Source organism: Salvia hispanica, chromosome 1 (genome assembly GCF_029641045.1).
Source record: "Salvia hispanica isolate PSC_SH4W2 chromosome 1, Shi_PSC_v1, whole genome shotgun sequence".
In the NCBI taxonomy this organism is placed as follows: domain Eukaryota; kingdom Viridiplantae; phylum Streptophyta; class Magnoliopsida; order Lamiales; family Lamiaceae; genus Salvia; species Salvia hispanica.
The window spans coordinates 15,662,174-15,677,489 of record NC_142692.1 but is presented as its reverse complement, the minus strand read 5'-3'; the positions used below and the strand labels follow the sequence as shown (position 1 = coordinate 15,677,489).

General features: G+C 37.0%; 2 protein-coding genes across 2 annotated transcripts; one reads left to right on the top strand and one right to left on the bottom strand.

Annotated features, from left to right (window-relative positions):
* The first annotated feature begins 5,252 nt into the window (after positions 1–5,252).
* On the top strand, positions 5,253–11,581 carry LOC125221168 ((+)-neomenthol dehydrogenase-like). The gene is made up of 4 exons (XM_048123292.2): positions 5,253–5,339; positions 5,530–5,788; positions 7,107–7,289; positions 11,047–11,581. The coding sequence occupies exons 1-4, from the start codon at positions 5,272–5,274 to the stop codon at positions 11,446–11,448; spliced, it is 912 nt and encodes a 303-aa protein (XP_047979249.1). The 5' UTR covers positions 5,253–5,271; the 3' UTR covers positions 11,449–11,581.
* A 443-nt stretch (positions 11,582–12,024) lies between these two features.
* Positions 12,025–14,749, bottom strand: LOC125219367 (uncharacterized). The gene is made up of 5 exons (XM_048121331.2): positions 14,462–14,749; positions 13,508–13,609; positions 13,164–13,305; positions 13,038–13,081; positions 12,025–12,444 (listed from the first exon to the last, which is right to left on the bottom strand). The coding sequence occupies exons 1-5, from the start codon at positions 14,546–14,548 to the stop codon at positions 12,229–12,231; spliced, it is 591 nt and encodes a 196-aa protein (XP_047977288.1). The 5' UTR covers positions 14,549–14,749; the 3' UTR covers positions 12,025–12,228.
* Between the last annotated feature and the right edge of the window lie 567 nt (positions 14,750–15,316).

Genomic DNA, 15,316 nt, shown 5'->3' with positions numbered 1-15,316 from the left:
CTTCGTAACCCCTCCATCTTTAGGCTTTAGAACAACCTCCTTAGATGCATTCTTCTTCTCTGGTTGCTTATTCTTCCATTTTGAAAATTTTCTAGAAGAGATCATCATGAGGACAGATTTGCCTTTTAACAGTTGAAGACTCATAAGTCTTAAGCATGTTGTGCAATTCTGGCGGGTCAACACTCGTATTCATGTAAAAATTCATAATGAAATTCTGCAGAATTAGATTTGTTGAGACATTTGCTGGAAGTACCGTTCCAATCGATGTTAGCCTCTCAATCAAACCAAACATTTTCAGCATATGCTAAGAAACTTTGCATCCATCATGCAGCTTGCACTTGAAGAGGTAGTGAAGTATCTCATGCTCCATAGTTGAGTTGTGAATCATGCAAACTCTAAAGTGTTTAAGCATTTCATATGGAAGCATATGTTCATGTTGTCGTTGGAGTTCCAAACTCATTGATGACAATATGACGTTGAGCATCATATGCATTATCCATGTGTTACTCATGAGCTTCGCTGTCAAATATAGCAAACTGCAGAGGATCCTTGGCAGGGATGACACAGATTGGTTTTTCCAAGACATAATCAACCTTGTTATGCCTTAGCACCAAACGCAAACTGTAGAGCCAATCCGTGAAATTTGACCCGATCAACTTGTTTGTTTCCATCAAACAGTTATGAGTCAAGTTTGACATTTTATCTGAAAGAAAATAAAATGAAAATCACATGAGAAAAGACATATAAAGATCACATTTGTATCACTAATCAAACACGGGTTTATTATATTGATTAACTCCCACTCGTTTTTAACATATATTTTTTCCCTGAAACTTTAAATACGAATTTTTATCAAATACTCCATCCGTCCCAACTAAGTTGAGTCATTTTCTTTTTTGACAAAAAACAAAACATCCAATCACCCGTACTTTATTTCATCACCTACTTTACTATTTCTTTATCTTTCCTAATTTTTTCTCATCTCTTACTTTTCAACACAATTTCTTAATCTATGTGCCAAAAAGTTTTGACTAAACTTAGTGGGAGGGAATGAATAAAAATTTTAGTGGTCCAAGATTCAATTCTATATTATTGTCCCTACTTTGGTTGATCACTATAATAATATCTTAAGGTGGGCCTCCAAGCCAATTGCAACAACTATTTTGCAAATGCATGCATACACTAGTAGGTCGTTTTGGCATCTCTAAATAATATAAGTCAGTCAACCCTATAACACGATCCCAACCATGGATCTATGAATAAGCCTAGGCCTTGTAGATTTAGAGTAAACAGTGACGGACGCAGAAATTCTTGTCAGTAGATGTTTTACTATATGTACTCTCATTATCTACGAAAAATAGTCTTGTGGATGAAACGAGTTTTAATACTTGTTGGTACCGTAAAAAGATAGAGAAAAACAATGGTAAAGTACAATAAGAGAGGAGAAATTTTAGTGGTAATCTTTCTATAAATAAGAACGATACGACTAAAAATACAAGAAGTTTTTGCATAATTAAGTTGAAAAGAAAAAAGTCTAAAAATTTAACTTATGGGTTAGAGTTAATAAGAGAATAAAATTTGAGTTTGCATCGATTATATGGAAAGAAAAATGAAATAATGCTTTGTTAATTATGATTCTGGAAAAAGATATAGAGAAGATGATAATTTAGAAGTCATTAATTGAAAATTAAGTTATCAAATTGAAATTAGTTTACAGAGTCGAAAGAAAATTTAACAATTAGTTTACAGAGTCAGAAAGAAAATTTAACGAAACGCATTTTTATAGAAATCCATATATTTCTATCAAAACGAATAGTTTTTTAAGAGTAGTTATCCTATAATTTAATTTAGTAGCCAATAAATGAACTGGCATTTTTAAAAAGCACAACAACTTGGCACATTTTACTAGGAAGTTTATAATATTATTTGTAATAAAGTCATCTTCTTCCTCAAACTCATCTCGTCAGCTATTATTCTTCATTTTATCCTCTGTAATTTTTTATTTCTTATTCATTTCAGCCCCTATTACTACTGAACTTTTGATGATTAGTCTTCAATAACAATAATTCAGTGAGGGCTGGAGGTAAATTTTAGAATTTTTAATCATTTTGAAATAGAAAAAATTCAAAAATATATTTTTGGCATAAAACTTGTGGTAAAAAAGGATAGGAGCATCAAACAGTTATGATGGACAATGCTTTTTTTACAAAACAAGACATATTTTGTACTAATTATGTGCACTGCATACCCACACATAATATAATACTGGCTAAACATATTGGACGCCGCTTACCCAAGCATAATAACACAGACAACACATATTAGAGCACTCCCAATGGGGGTGGCGAAAATCCGGCGAAAAATCACCGAACATCGCCGGATTATCGCCGGCCGTTGTGGTGAAATCGGCGATAATTCGGCGATAATCTTACCGTTATTTCGCCAAGCGGCGTTTTTTCGCCGGATTATCGCCGAGCGATCGCCGGCCACTGTGGGCGACGCTCGGCGATAAATCGGCGATATTTAAATATTTTTTTTTTTTCGGCCCAACGGCTATTTTTACATCCCACCCCTATAAATATTTCCTCCACTTCCTCCATTCATCACCCACAATCTTCATTCTCTCCATTTTCAATCTCTTCTCCCAATCTTCAATCTTCATCAATCTTCCAAAAATTATGAGCTTTTGGAAGAAAAATTCCCGCTCGGGTAAGGGTAAGGGTAAGGGTAAGGGGAAAGAGTCGAGTTCACAAATTCCCAACACGGATGAAGCAAACGAGCAGTGGATGCACTCGTTGTTGGCGATGGGTTCTCCTCCCGGCCAACTTCCATACGCGGGTCCGTCTCCTTTGCAGACTCCTCCGGCGCGGAGACTTTCTCCGTACTTCAACTCTGCCGGCAGAATGCCCTCTCCAGTCGACGATGTGTATCGGCCCCAGTTCGACACCCCCGGATCAACCCCAGGCGACCAAGAATCTCAGGCCGCGACACTGAGCGCGGAGGACTTCGAGGTGGAAGAAACGCCCACCGAGCCGCCTTCTAGGAGTGGGAGGGGGAAGGCGCCGGCGTCGTCGGCTGCGACTGATACGGGTTCCGATGAGAGGCCGAAGCGGGTAAGGACTACTTACACTCTGCAAGAGTCCGAGTTGATAGCCACCTGCTGGGCGGACACGTCACAGAACGCGGAGCGCAGCAACTACCAGACTGAGATCATATTCTGGGAGCGGGTTGCCGCGAAGTACAGGAGCCACAAGACTGCCTCAATGAAGGACCATGGCAGCGAGGCGATCCGTCGGCATTGGGAGCGCCTCATGAGGGACTGCGGCCACTTCAACGGTATTTATTCTAACTTGTTGGCGAACATGCCCAGTGGCCAGAACGAGCATATGGTCCGAGATGAGGCCATGCAGAGGTATTGTGGCAAGTACTTGTCGAAGGGGTTCAAGTATTGGAACATCTACGATAAGCTGAAGGATCTCCCCAAATTCCGGACGGGGATGCACAGCGCGCTGCACGGGAAATCGGTGCGCTCGCGACTTAGCGTTTTGGAGAGCGAGGGGAGCGCGACCCACATCGACTTGAGTGGGGATGGTCCGCACGAGCGCCCGGAGGGAGCGAAGAAGGCGAAGGGGAGGCGGAAGGGGAAGGGCACAACGTCGGAAGTCGAGTCGGAACCCCACATCGACTTAGAAAAAGCCACTTATTCGAGCAATGTCGCCAATCTGACGCAGATGTACACGCTGTACTTCACCGGCGGCGGGACCCCTGAAGAAAAGGCGGCCCTCTGGAAATGCATCCAAAGCCTGCAGATTACGATGGGCCTCGAGCCCGACGCCCCTCCGGCCCCTGCGTCTTAGTTTTTTTTTTTTTTAAATCTTTGTTTATTTGCGTTTTTTATTTGTAGTTTTTTTTTCTCGTTGTATTATATTTTCCAATGATTAATACAACGATGAATTGTTCATTATTAGTCTATTTATTAAATACATTTGTAGGGAAAATTAAATAATATAAAAAATAATGATGTAAAAATGAAATGTTGAGTTAGGGAGAAATAAGGGAGAAACCAATGTAGCAGTTGGCTAAAAATTGGGGATAAAATGTGATGCTGATGTGGCGCTGATGTGGCAGGAGTTAGGGAGAAATAAGGGAGTGCCATTGGGAGTGCTCTTAGGCGCCGTCTACCAACACTAAAATGGTCTCTAACTAGCTAACCAAATAAGCTTAAAATCAAATAGTAGCATGCTTATCACATAAAAACAAATTAACCTTAATGAATAAAATCAAACTTATTCTCTAATTACACTCATATTCTACAATAATTTTCAATTTCTTTTCTTCACATTTCTTAAAATATGCATTGAATCAAATGTGGATAATGTTTGGTAGACGGATGGAGTACATTAATTTTAAATTAGTTAAGTTATACCTCCTCTGTTCTCAAAAAGTACGAACAATGAGTTCGGCACGAATTTTAATAAATAAGGAGAAAAGAAGGAGAGAGAGTGGGCCTCGTTCCCTCGTGGACCTAGTAATAGATTGTTCCCTAATCTAATTAGTTCTAAACTTCTAATAATCAAACATTAGCGTTTTTGTAATATTTAATGTGGCACGCCCTATCGTAACTAGCTATAGTAATGTATATTGTCTTGTTCCATAAAAATAAATTATTTTTTCATTTTCTATTATCACATAAAAAAAGCAATTTCAATATTAGAAATTTTTTATCTCTCTAATAATAAGATGGCCAATATTCTTAACTAACGATCATCCATTATTTTTATATGATAAATGGAGTATTATTTTTATTAATTTTACGCCCATGAATAAAACATGATACGGAAAAGGATATGTTATTATATATTGAAACAATACGTAGCTAATTTATTTTTCTGAGAGTCATGAGGAGGACCACAGTTTTTTTTATACTAGTAACAACACTTGGAAGAATCATTGTACTACTATTTTTTTCACATTAACTTAAGAAATCAGACTATTTACATAACTCAACATTCAGAGAAATTCAAAGTTATTTTTGAATTGTGCAGATATCACAGAAATTATTACACGTAGTTGGACCATATAGTATTCAAGACACGAACCTAACTTACACTACCTCAATAAATTTTTAGTAGAGTGCTCCCTATTTATATTTATATATTGTTATAATTCCAGCAACATGTTGCATTAAATGAAAAATTGTTATCTATATGTACATGTAAAAACATTGAAATTTTTGTATAGTACTATCGATCATTTCAATAGTCTTGAAAAATGTCAACTAAAGAGGACGCAAACACCATTTTTGTTGCTCCTATTTTCCATCCTATTCCTATAACAAGGTACGTGATCACTTTCAATTCAAATCACATTTCACCAACATATATTGTAACTTAATTTGAAATAAAACTCTATCGAAACCAATAGTATATATATTTCGAAAAGAAAAATATTTTACATGCATTTAGAAATTAAAAGAATTTGTTGAACATCCTGAATCTATTAGTATATGTTATGTTTATGTATTTGCAGGTGGTGGTCGAAGGAGACGGTGGTGATAGTGACTGGAGCAAACAAGGGCATCGGCTTTGCCCTAGTTAGGCAGCTGGCGGAACTTGGGCTCACGGTTGTTCTGACGGCCAGAGACCGTGGCCGCGGCCTTGCAGCCGTTGAATCATTGAAGAATGAAGGCCTTCTCGTTCACTTTTGCAGCCTTGATATTTCTGACCAAAATTCTATCCATGATTTTGTGGAATGGTTTCAACGTGCTTTTGGTGTTTTGGATATACTGGTGAGTTCTTAATTAGATTATGGTTTTAGTAAATTTTATCTTTTTGGATTATTGTTCCTACAAATTCACGTGCATTCATACATACATTTCATTTATTTTAAGACATGCTCCTATTAAAAGTGGCGTCTTATTTGTCATGTTCTTCTTAATTTCAAGGTGAACTAACCTTTGTGTGCAAGTAATTAAGGAGTGCCCTACCAATTCTTTTTTGTTGGATATATAGATAATGATGCGAAAATTAAATCATTAAAAGTTTAATGTTAAAAAGGACTGTATTTGATAGGGAGGGAAGAAGAAGACTAACTAAAAAAATAAAAATTAAATAGTTAGTCAACTATAAACGTGTGTGGAGATATGTTCCACTTTATTTGGCCTATGTGCTACTACTACCCTTAGTAATAGAGACATTTCATTTTGCACACTTATTTTGAAAAAATAATTATAAATAGTTAAAGTGGAGAAAAAGGTAAAATAAGAAAGAGAATATTGTAGATAAGACTCTTCTCTACACTATTCTCTCTCTTACTTTACTCTCTCTCCACTTTAACTATTTAATATCATATTTTCAAAACGAATGCAGAAAATGAAATGTCTCTATTACTATGGAACAGAGGGAGTATTTTATTCCATATCACGATTCACAAGGACAATTATGCCTTTTAAAAAAAGTTACAAAATGCAAATGATGCGATTTCCTTTAAATTAAAAATCTCTAACAGGCTAAACCAAAATTGAAGAATTCATTAATTCTTGGTGACTAATTTTCATATAGCTAATTTCACATTTATTCTTTTTTATATTCTTTTCATTATTATGTCAGAACTTGTTTTTTTATGATACATATTCTATTATGAGAAATTAAGATTTAAATATGCATTAGATTTCTAGTTTAGTTTATATGGGATTCTTATCTAGAAGATGGATCATTATCATGCAAAACTTGTTTTTGAAAAATATTTTATTATGAGAGATTAAGATTTAAATAAGCATTAGATTTCTATAGTTTTTAATTTATATGGGATTCTTATTCAAAAGATGGTGCCGATTTTTCAAAAAATACATAAAGGTGATCTAGCTTAGCTAGGAGAATCAATATGACTAAATCCTTCAACTAAAATTATGCAGTGTTCACTTTTCAGCAGGTTGTTTTCATTCATTTTGACATATCATAGAGGAGAGTTATCCACACTTATATAAATTAGATGGAATTTTTACCAAGATCATGTGAGACAGAATTTAAGACATGTTAAAAATTTCAGTTTTAGCATAATTTAATGTTCGCAGCATAAAATTAAATTATTTATTAATATGTTTTCAGATAAATAATGCAGCAGTGTCGTTCAACAAGCTATACACTAATTCGGTGGAGCAGGCGGTGACGGTGGTGCGAACCAATTTCTATGGCCCAAAATTACTGACCGAGGCCCTTCTACCGCTCTTCTGCCACCAGTCCACGACAGCCAGGATTCTCAATATCAGCTCAAGGCTTGGGTCATTAAATGTGAGTATAAATTTATTAGGCTACAATTACTAAGAGAGGATTGATATGCTCAAAGCATCACTCTCGTTTCACGCATGTTTAGTATTGTTCGTTACGATTTATATATTTAGTTTGATTCTAATACATTAAAAATTTTATTGAATTTTAATTTCACAAAATTTATTAAAATCAAAGCTCGATTTGCTCGTTTTCTCAAATTTTCAATAACGTTTTTAAATGTATTAGAATCAAACGAAATATATAAATCAAAACGAACAACGTTAAACGGGAGTCAAACGAGAGTGATGCTCTGATACGATCATCCTCTACATATTCTTAGGGAATATCCATATGATATTATTCTATTTAGTTAATTGTGATTCACCCTATCCTTCTCATATTAGTTTAGATATTATTAGATTTGAATATCTTTTCATATATTTGTTTCTTGTTCATTAAGTTAGGGTAGTAGTTCTATTATTATAAATAGGGATAGGTTGTTATCATTTTATGCATTCAATTAATTCAATTAATCAATGAAATACTTTTCCTAAACTTGTCTTGAGCAACAAGAAGATTATCTTTCGTTCCTAATTGTTGTTCGTCGGAGAACGTCCGAAAATCAGCAATTCGTGGTCTATCTTTCGAGAACGTCGAAGGTTCGATCACCTTATCCCTCTGAGAAGTTAGTTAACCGGCCTCGTTACGGAGCACATCTGTAACAACTGGTGCTTTCATCCCGTACTCACCCTCTATCTTCGTTCATCTATATTTCAAAAAACAAAAAAAAAAATATTCCAGCCAACCGCAGCGCCATTATCACAGCCACGCCTAATCTTCCATATTTCCCCTTACAAAAAAATCCACCGAAGAGAAGCTACAAATCTCTATTTTATACCTTTCACCTTATTTCATCCATATCCATTTTTCACCAATCAACAAAAGAAAGAGACCTTCTTCACCAAAACAATAACACCAAACCCCTTCTTCGCATAGAAGGCACTCCAACTTCACTCTTTTTTCCTATTATTAGTTATGGCTATTTACCACCAATATCAGCCCCCGCACCAGATACACTCAATGTTTGCAAAATTTGATCGCCTATTGGACATGATGGAATCCCGTATGGACGTAGTAGATCGGCGCGTGGAAAATCTTCGTCGGAAACAATACCCCAGGCCACACCAACCTAGTCAGTCGCGCAACAACCCCGACGGCTTTTTCAGCCGCCATCCGGAGGATGCAGCCAATCGCTGCGTTGGCTACCCTCATGCACCTCCGCTGCCGGAGCCACCGCCACATCCGACTCCATCCCCGCCGTACGCGCAGCGAACCCGCCGCAGCTATCTGCCCCACAGTCAGCCGCCGCCCGCGCGTTCTAGTTCCAGCGGGTATACCGCCCGACAGAATGCCTCCACCTCTGGGGACCGGTTCGTGGAGCAGGAACAGCCACCCCGACAGCCGCATTGCGTGCGCAAAAGCCCTAACCCGAGTTGGTTTTTGCAAGAATCATACCAGCAGCAGCAGTTTCTGCCTCCAAAAAAGCAGACTTGCTGGGACCTGCCAGTCCCAAGACAGTATGTGGGGTCTCCGGTCTCTAACACTCCACTGGCGCACCCAACCAGGCGTTGGGATCAGCCTGAAACGCGCGTTCGGCAGCGAGTGTCGGATTACGAACCACCGCCCCCGACCGGCTGGTCTCCACGACCACAACCGTTGTCCGTGCATCAGCTCACCTGCTGGGACCCACCGGAACAGCAGGGATATCCACCATGTGAACCGCCAACACTGGTGGAGCCCCTTGATCGTGAGTGTGCAAAATTCCGACGTTTGCCGCAGCAACTGCAACCACATCGCTACCGGAGGGAGGTTGATAAGGACAGATGTTATGGAGAGGTCATTACCCACACACATTCCCCAACACTTGACATGAGTTTGGGTAGCTATGATGCAAATGAATTGACGGACCAAAAAGAAGTCGATGCTTATTCATCGAGTTTAGATGTTCAGATTGCATATTCATGTTCAGATTGCATTGTTGATCGTGGTAAGGGAGTAGAGGAGCTATGTGATTCAAAGGACTCCATATTAGAGACAGGAGTAAAAGAAGCCATGGATCGTGGCTTGCCTAGTGAGAATAGGGGATCTAGGGAAAGTGGAGATGACATACCCGAAGACCAACAAGTTTCATCTTTTGTGGAAATCTACCTGCTGCACAGCCACGATAGGAGCGAAGTGAAGGAGGAAGTGGCATTGCTAGACGATGTAGAGAAGGACGATTCCACTGATGTAGTGAAGAAGGTCGTCGCCTCACTCAATGTTGTTCAAGTGCCACCCAAAAGTGTTGTTGAAATTTGTTGGGGCAAGAAAGGAGATGGTGCTTACACCGGGTTGCCCGTAATTGTTTGTGTCTATGTGGATGTGAATGGATGTGTGGCAGAGCTTCCCATTTTAGCATTTAATTTGGACGACCACATCAGTCCACCTTTGTTGATTTCTTACGGAAGTGGTGAAGGGAGACGCTCAGTTGTTCGGTGTGTGTTTGATCCAGGAGGAGATGCCTCGCCAAAGTCGGCTTTCAACTCTCTTAGTTGCTTCGTTGTTCCCACCTTGAGGACAAGGTGGATTTTAACCGTGGGGGAGTTGATACGATCATCCTCTGCATATTCTTAGGGAATATCCATAAGATATTATTCTATTTAGTTAATTGTGATTCACCCTATCCTTCTCATATTAGTTTAGATATTATTAGATTTGAATATCTTTTCATATATTTGTTTCTTGTTCATTAAGTTAGGGTAGTAGTTCTATTATTATAAATAGGGATGGGTTGTTATCATTTTATGCATTCAATTAATTCAATTAATCAATGAAATACTTTTCCTAAACTTGTCTTGAGCAACAAGAAGATTATCTTTCGTTCCTAATTGTTGTTCGTCGGAGAACGTCCGAAAATCAGCAATTCGTGGTCTATCTTTCGAGAACGTCGAAGGTTCGATCACCTTATCCCTCTGAGAAGTTAGTTAACCGGCCTCGTTAGGGAGCACGTCTGTAACATGCTCACATACATAGCTCACATAAGAGCAACTCCAAGGATAGAAGGTAAATGAAAAGGGTATATCATGTTTATACCTTCTAAAAAAGTGCAATATACCATTCCAAAAATCAATCAACTCCAAGGATAAAAGGTATATAGAAAGATATATCATTTAAAAAAAATAAAATAATAGTACAAACATTAAAAAAACATAAAGTGTAATACCTTCTCAAATACATTCCCCTTTGGAGAATGATTTTTTATGAAAAGAAGGTAAATATGGTGGTTATATGATTTTACCTCTCCATCAATGGAGAGGTAAAGATACCTCTTCAAAATGGAAAAAAGGTATAATACCTTCTCAAATACCTCTCCTCTTGGAGAATGTTTTTTCATAAAGAAAAGGTAAATATGGTAGTTATATTAGTTTACCTCTCCATTTACCTCTCCCCTTAGAGATGCTCTAAGGTATATAGCATATTGTTCCTCTAAGATATGTAGCATATCATTCATCTAAGTATATATGTCAAATACTGTAATAAAGTAGGATGTAGACTTTGGAGTTTGGATGATAAAAGCTTGGATGACCAAAGTTTTTGACATTCACAAATAAATCTAAGTTGATAATTAGATAAAATTTTCAAATCGACCAATCTTATTTCAATAGCGTTGGGTTTTAAAATGTCATTATTTGTTGCATCAACAACAAAATCATAGAACGAGTATTTGTTTCCCCTGCAGAAGTTGAAGAATCCCAAATTAAAAGCAATGCTTGTCGATGAAGAAAATCTATCGGAATCCCAATTAGATGGAATGATGAATTTATTTCTGGAAGATGTGAAAAATGGGACATGGAAAGGCAATGGATGGCCTCAAATTTGGACTGATTATGCAATTTCAAAATTGGCTCTTAATTCATACTCCAAAATTTTGGCTAGACGTTACAAAGGGAAAGACCTAATTAGTGTGAATTGTTTCTGCCCCGGCTTCACTCAGACCTCTATGACCGGCGGCAAGGGCTTGCACACAGCCGACACCGTGGCAGTGATTGGCGCTCGTCTAGCCTTGCTCCCGCCGGAAGAGCTGCCCACGGGGAAGTTTTTTGTTATAGGGTCGAGTGACCCTATTTATTCTAAGTTTTGATGGATATTTATTAGCACTACATGATAACATGAAGTTTCAAAGGTGTCAATTTGGTTTGTTTTTGTGTATTCCCATGTTGCGACTTGAAATGTTAATAATGGGTGACAAGGTTAATTATCTCAAATAATGCTCGCTCCGTCCCTTATAATTTGTCACCATTTGATTCGGTACAGAATTTAAGAAATGTAATAAAAAGTGAGTTGAAAAAGTCAATGGCACGTGTGAGTGCTACTTTTATATATTAGTTTTATAATAAATGTGAGTAAGAATGAGTTAATGGAACGTGGAGTCCACTACTAAAGATGTAAAAATGAAAAGTAATAAATTTTTAGGGACATGTCTAAAAGAAAATAATGACACATTTTCAGGGACAAAGAGAGTAGTATCTAGTGAAGTGATCGAATTTATTCTCAAAGTAACTTAGTCTTGTTATTAATCAATAATTTGAAATCGACCTAGTAAATCCCGTTTCGTATGAGTTATGGAGTATTACTTAAATTTTTACACAATTTATTGATTGGATGATCCTAATTAATTTATGAGGGACAAGTAAAAAACATATGTGCACAGCATAAATTCCAGTTAAAATTGTAATTTTCTTTCAATGGCTCAAAATCTACAAAACAATGGAATATTACAATGTTCTATAAGTTTGCATATGAATGTTCATATGAAAGATGCATGTCACAAAACTTGATCAGATTCAACTTTTAGACTTAATAAGTGAAGGGAAGAGCGCATCTTACACAGCAACATCGAGACGTAGCTATTGAGCAGAGGTCAACTTTTCACGCTCCCGAAGAATCTGGAAAGGGGCAGAGGGCCGTCAACTTCTTCATTTTCACTGCTCGAGTGCTTTGATCTTGAGCGCCGCTTCTTCTCTTTCTTGCTCCGCCTCGACTTCGACTTTGATCGCTTTGACTCTCTCTCGTCATCATCACAGCTAGATATTTCTGATGAGGAGCTACAACTAGAATCTGAAGATCTCTTCGAACGCTAAAATTGAATGACGTGTGTACTTAATTAGAATTGGTATCCACAATGAAGCAGTAAACAATATTACTTTTTAAAAAATTATTGTCCAGTAACGTTGAGAGGACAATTGAGATGGCAGTGTCTAAAGTGCAGAACGAAACTAAACAAAAAGGGCGTTGAGAGAAGGATAATTATGATGCAATTCAGTCGGAAAAGCATATTGTTGCTCTAAGTCTAGGCCTAGGAAGCGGAATGAGTAGTTCGAAGAGTAGTAGAATTGCACATGTCCCTGTCCTATATATTTGTAATTTATAAACAACATTTAGTCATTTCCTATAACTTGCTCGACTAAAATAAGATGAAGACTTCCAATATGCAGAACAGTTCGGAATAAGATTCGTGCATTCATGAAAAAGAGAGGGTGATAAAAATTAAAGACTAGCTAGAGAACTTATACTGCACAAGAAATTGGGAAATATCAATTCTACACTTCGTTTACCCATCTGTTATTGTTATAAGTTATTGTGCATTAGTTTCGTAACAATTATAAGCCACAGAAACATCATTGAGAATCATAACGAGTAGAATATTTAAATTGGAAGTGTGGTATGCACCTTCCGTTTCTTGCTGCTATGTTTCTTTGAGTCTCTGTCCTTATCTGTAAAAACAGTTCTGATAACATAAGAAGCTAGTAGTTTTATTTATCGGCCAAGAAAAACACTAGTCACTCAAACAATTACCCCTTTTGCGCTTGGATTTGCTGCTGGAGTGGTTTTTCCCTTGTGCAAGTTTACGTGATCTTTCAGCATCTAGCTGAGCCCTATACTCTCTCATCATCTTGTCTTTATCCGCTTCCAACTCGCCCCTTCTCATTTCTTCCTCCTAGGAAATGCGCCGTTAGACTCTTACATATTTAAGCTAACAAGCCGCATTTTAAGCTTAAACCAAGTAAACATACAGAACATGGTCGACTAACTGAGAATTTGCAAGGAAGCATTGAGCCAGAAGATGTTCGGCACAAGGAGAATTAGGATTATGAAGACACAAGAAACGCAAGCCTAAGAGAACCGATCCCATAAATCACCTTTTGCTTCTTTTTGTACTCCTCCCACGTAATTGTATGAGAAGTTTTGAGACTTGCCAAACGAGCAGCATGCCATTCTGGTGAATGAAATGAACCATCCACCTGCGACAGTCCTCATCAGAAAAAATGCACAGACAAAAATGCATTGAAGTAGCAGCAGCAAAATGACGAATAGCAAATAACTCAACCAATAGATAAGTCAGGCCAGTCTACCGAGGTATACTAACTAACATTGCAAAAGTAAAATTTTCTTCGGAATGTCCGTACATGTTTAAAACTGAAGAATCAGCAGCCTAAAAAATAGCATAGCACAGGCAATATTAAGTCAAATTACCCCCTTGGTTTCGAGAATAAATTGCAGATTCGACAAATTGGTACTTATAGCATTCAACTCCAATCACGTCAACCTATGCTCATTACCAATACTAAGTACTACTATCTAGTGTTTTTCTTCGCTTTCAACTCAGTCAAGCTTATCACACAGATGGATTTTAACCATTTACACTCACGGAGAATTACCAAAAAATAAAGAAAACTGAACTAACTAAAACCACATCGGAATCAGATTTACCCTAATTTTTTCTTCAACAAAACCTCAAACATATCAAGAGCATTGATCATAGGCTAATAGCTTTATGATTATAAAACCCTAACAATCTACTCAAAATAAGCCCCAATTCAGTAACAGACAAAAGGAAGAAAAACACTAAATACTTACTAATTTGTTCAGCTGATATCAATTCTCCAACAAGTTTAAGACTACACATTTTCATCATAAATCCTCTAATGTCAATTTAATCAATTCATTTACAGTACAATTCAATTTAGGTATTAACATCACAAATTATCATGAAGTGGAGCATCTCCATCAACTAACTTCATCAAATTAAACATCTAATTTGAATAAAAAAAACAGAATAAGCTCTAGAGTATACGGTATGGAAGGGTACGAACCATGCCATCTTCAACCTCGTCCGGCGCAGCGGAGCTCGAGCCAAGCCGAGATCTTTGCATCGCTTTGTACGCTTGATTTTTTCCCATTTTTGGTTACAGTAAATTTTACAATTTAATCATATAATTCTAGAGAAGAATTTTCATATGGGAATCATGAACAAACAAAGAATCCGAAAATTTAATTTATTCCATGAATTTATGGAGAATTATTGACGATGGCAAAGGTGATTTTGTTGTTTGTGCCGCACTTGTGACTTGTGAGGTAGAAGAAGGGTTGGAATTTGGGGGATGATTTAATTTTAGAGTAAAGCTCAATTTTGGTTCTAAATATATGACCACTTTTTTTAAAACAGTTTCATAACATATGAAATTCGTTTCATTTATGTTCATTTTTTACGGTGTCGTAAATTTTTTACGGTCAACCGTCAATTAACACAACTTTGACCCGATTAAGCTTAATTTCAGATTATTAGTCATCTAATTATTTTGCTAATTATTTTTCTTATTAAATTGTTTTTTAAGAATTTTTTTTAATTTCTAATCTGTTTCTACTTCAAAAATTCTTGTAAATGTTCATGACCGATTTGATCTTGATTATGAATATCATGGACTACTTTGACGTTTATGAAGTTGTATGTTTTCTGATTCAGATTCACAATCAGAAATCCGTCCAGGTTTGCTAGTATAATTTCAAAAATCCATCCCATAATGGTATGTAGCATATTCAAAATCAATTCAGATTCAAAATACATCGAAAATCCAAAATTCATCATTCAAAATAAGGATTTTGCATTCAAATACATCAAATTACTTGAATACAAAAACAATTGTTACAACAACAACAAACCATAGACA

Bases quoted from the DNA above. Each gene is read 5' to 3' on its own strand.
- LOC125221168 (XM_048123292.2), top strand. From the start codon at position 5,272: ATGTCAACTAAAGAGGACGCAAACACCATTTTTGTTGCTCCTATTTTC. The intron at 5,789-7,106 runs GTGAGTTCTTAA...ATATGTTTTCAG, and splicing joins TTGGTGTTTTGGATATACTG to ATAAATAATGCAGCAGTGTC. The intron at 7,290-11,046 runs GTGAGTATAAAT...TTTCCCCTGCAG, and splicing joins CAAGGCTTGGGTCATTAAAT to AAGTTGAAGAATCCCAAATT.
- LOC125219367 (XM_048121331.2), bottom strand. From the start codon at position 14,548: ATGGGAAAAAATCAAGCGTACAAAGCGATGCAAAGATCTCGGCTTGGC. The intron at 13,306-13,507 runs GTGATTTATGGG...CGCATTTCCTAG, and splicing joins AGTACAAAAAGAAGCAAAAG to GAGGAAGAAATGAGAAGGGG. The intron at 12,445-13,037 runs GTGCATACCACA...ATTCAATTTTAG, and splicing joins ATAGCAGCAAGAAACGGAAG to CGTTCGAAGAGATCTTCAGA.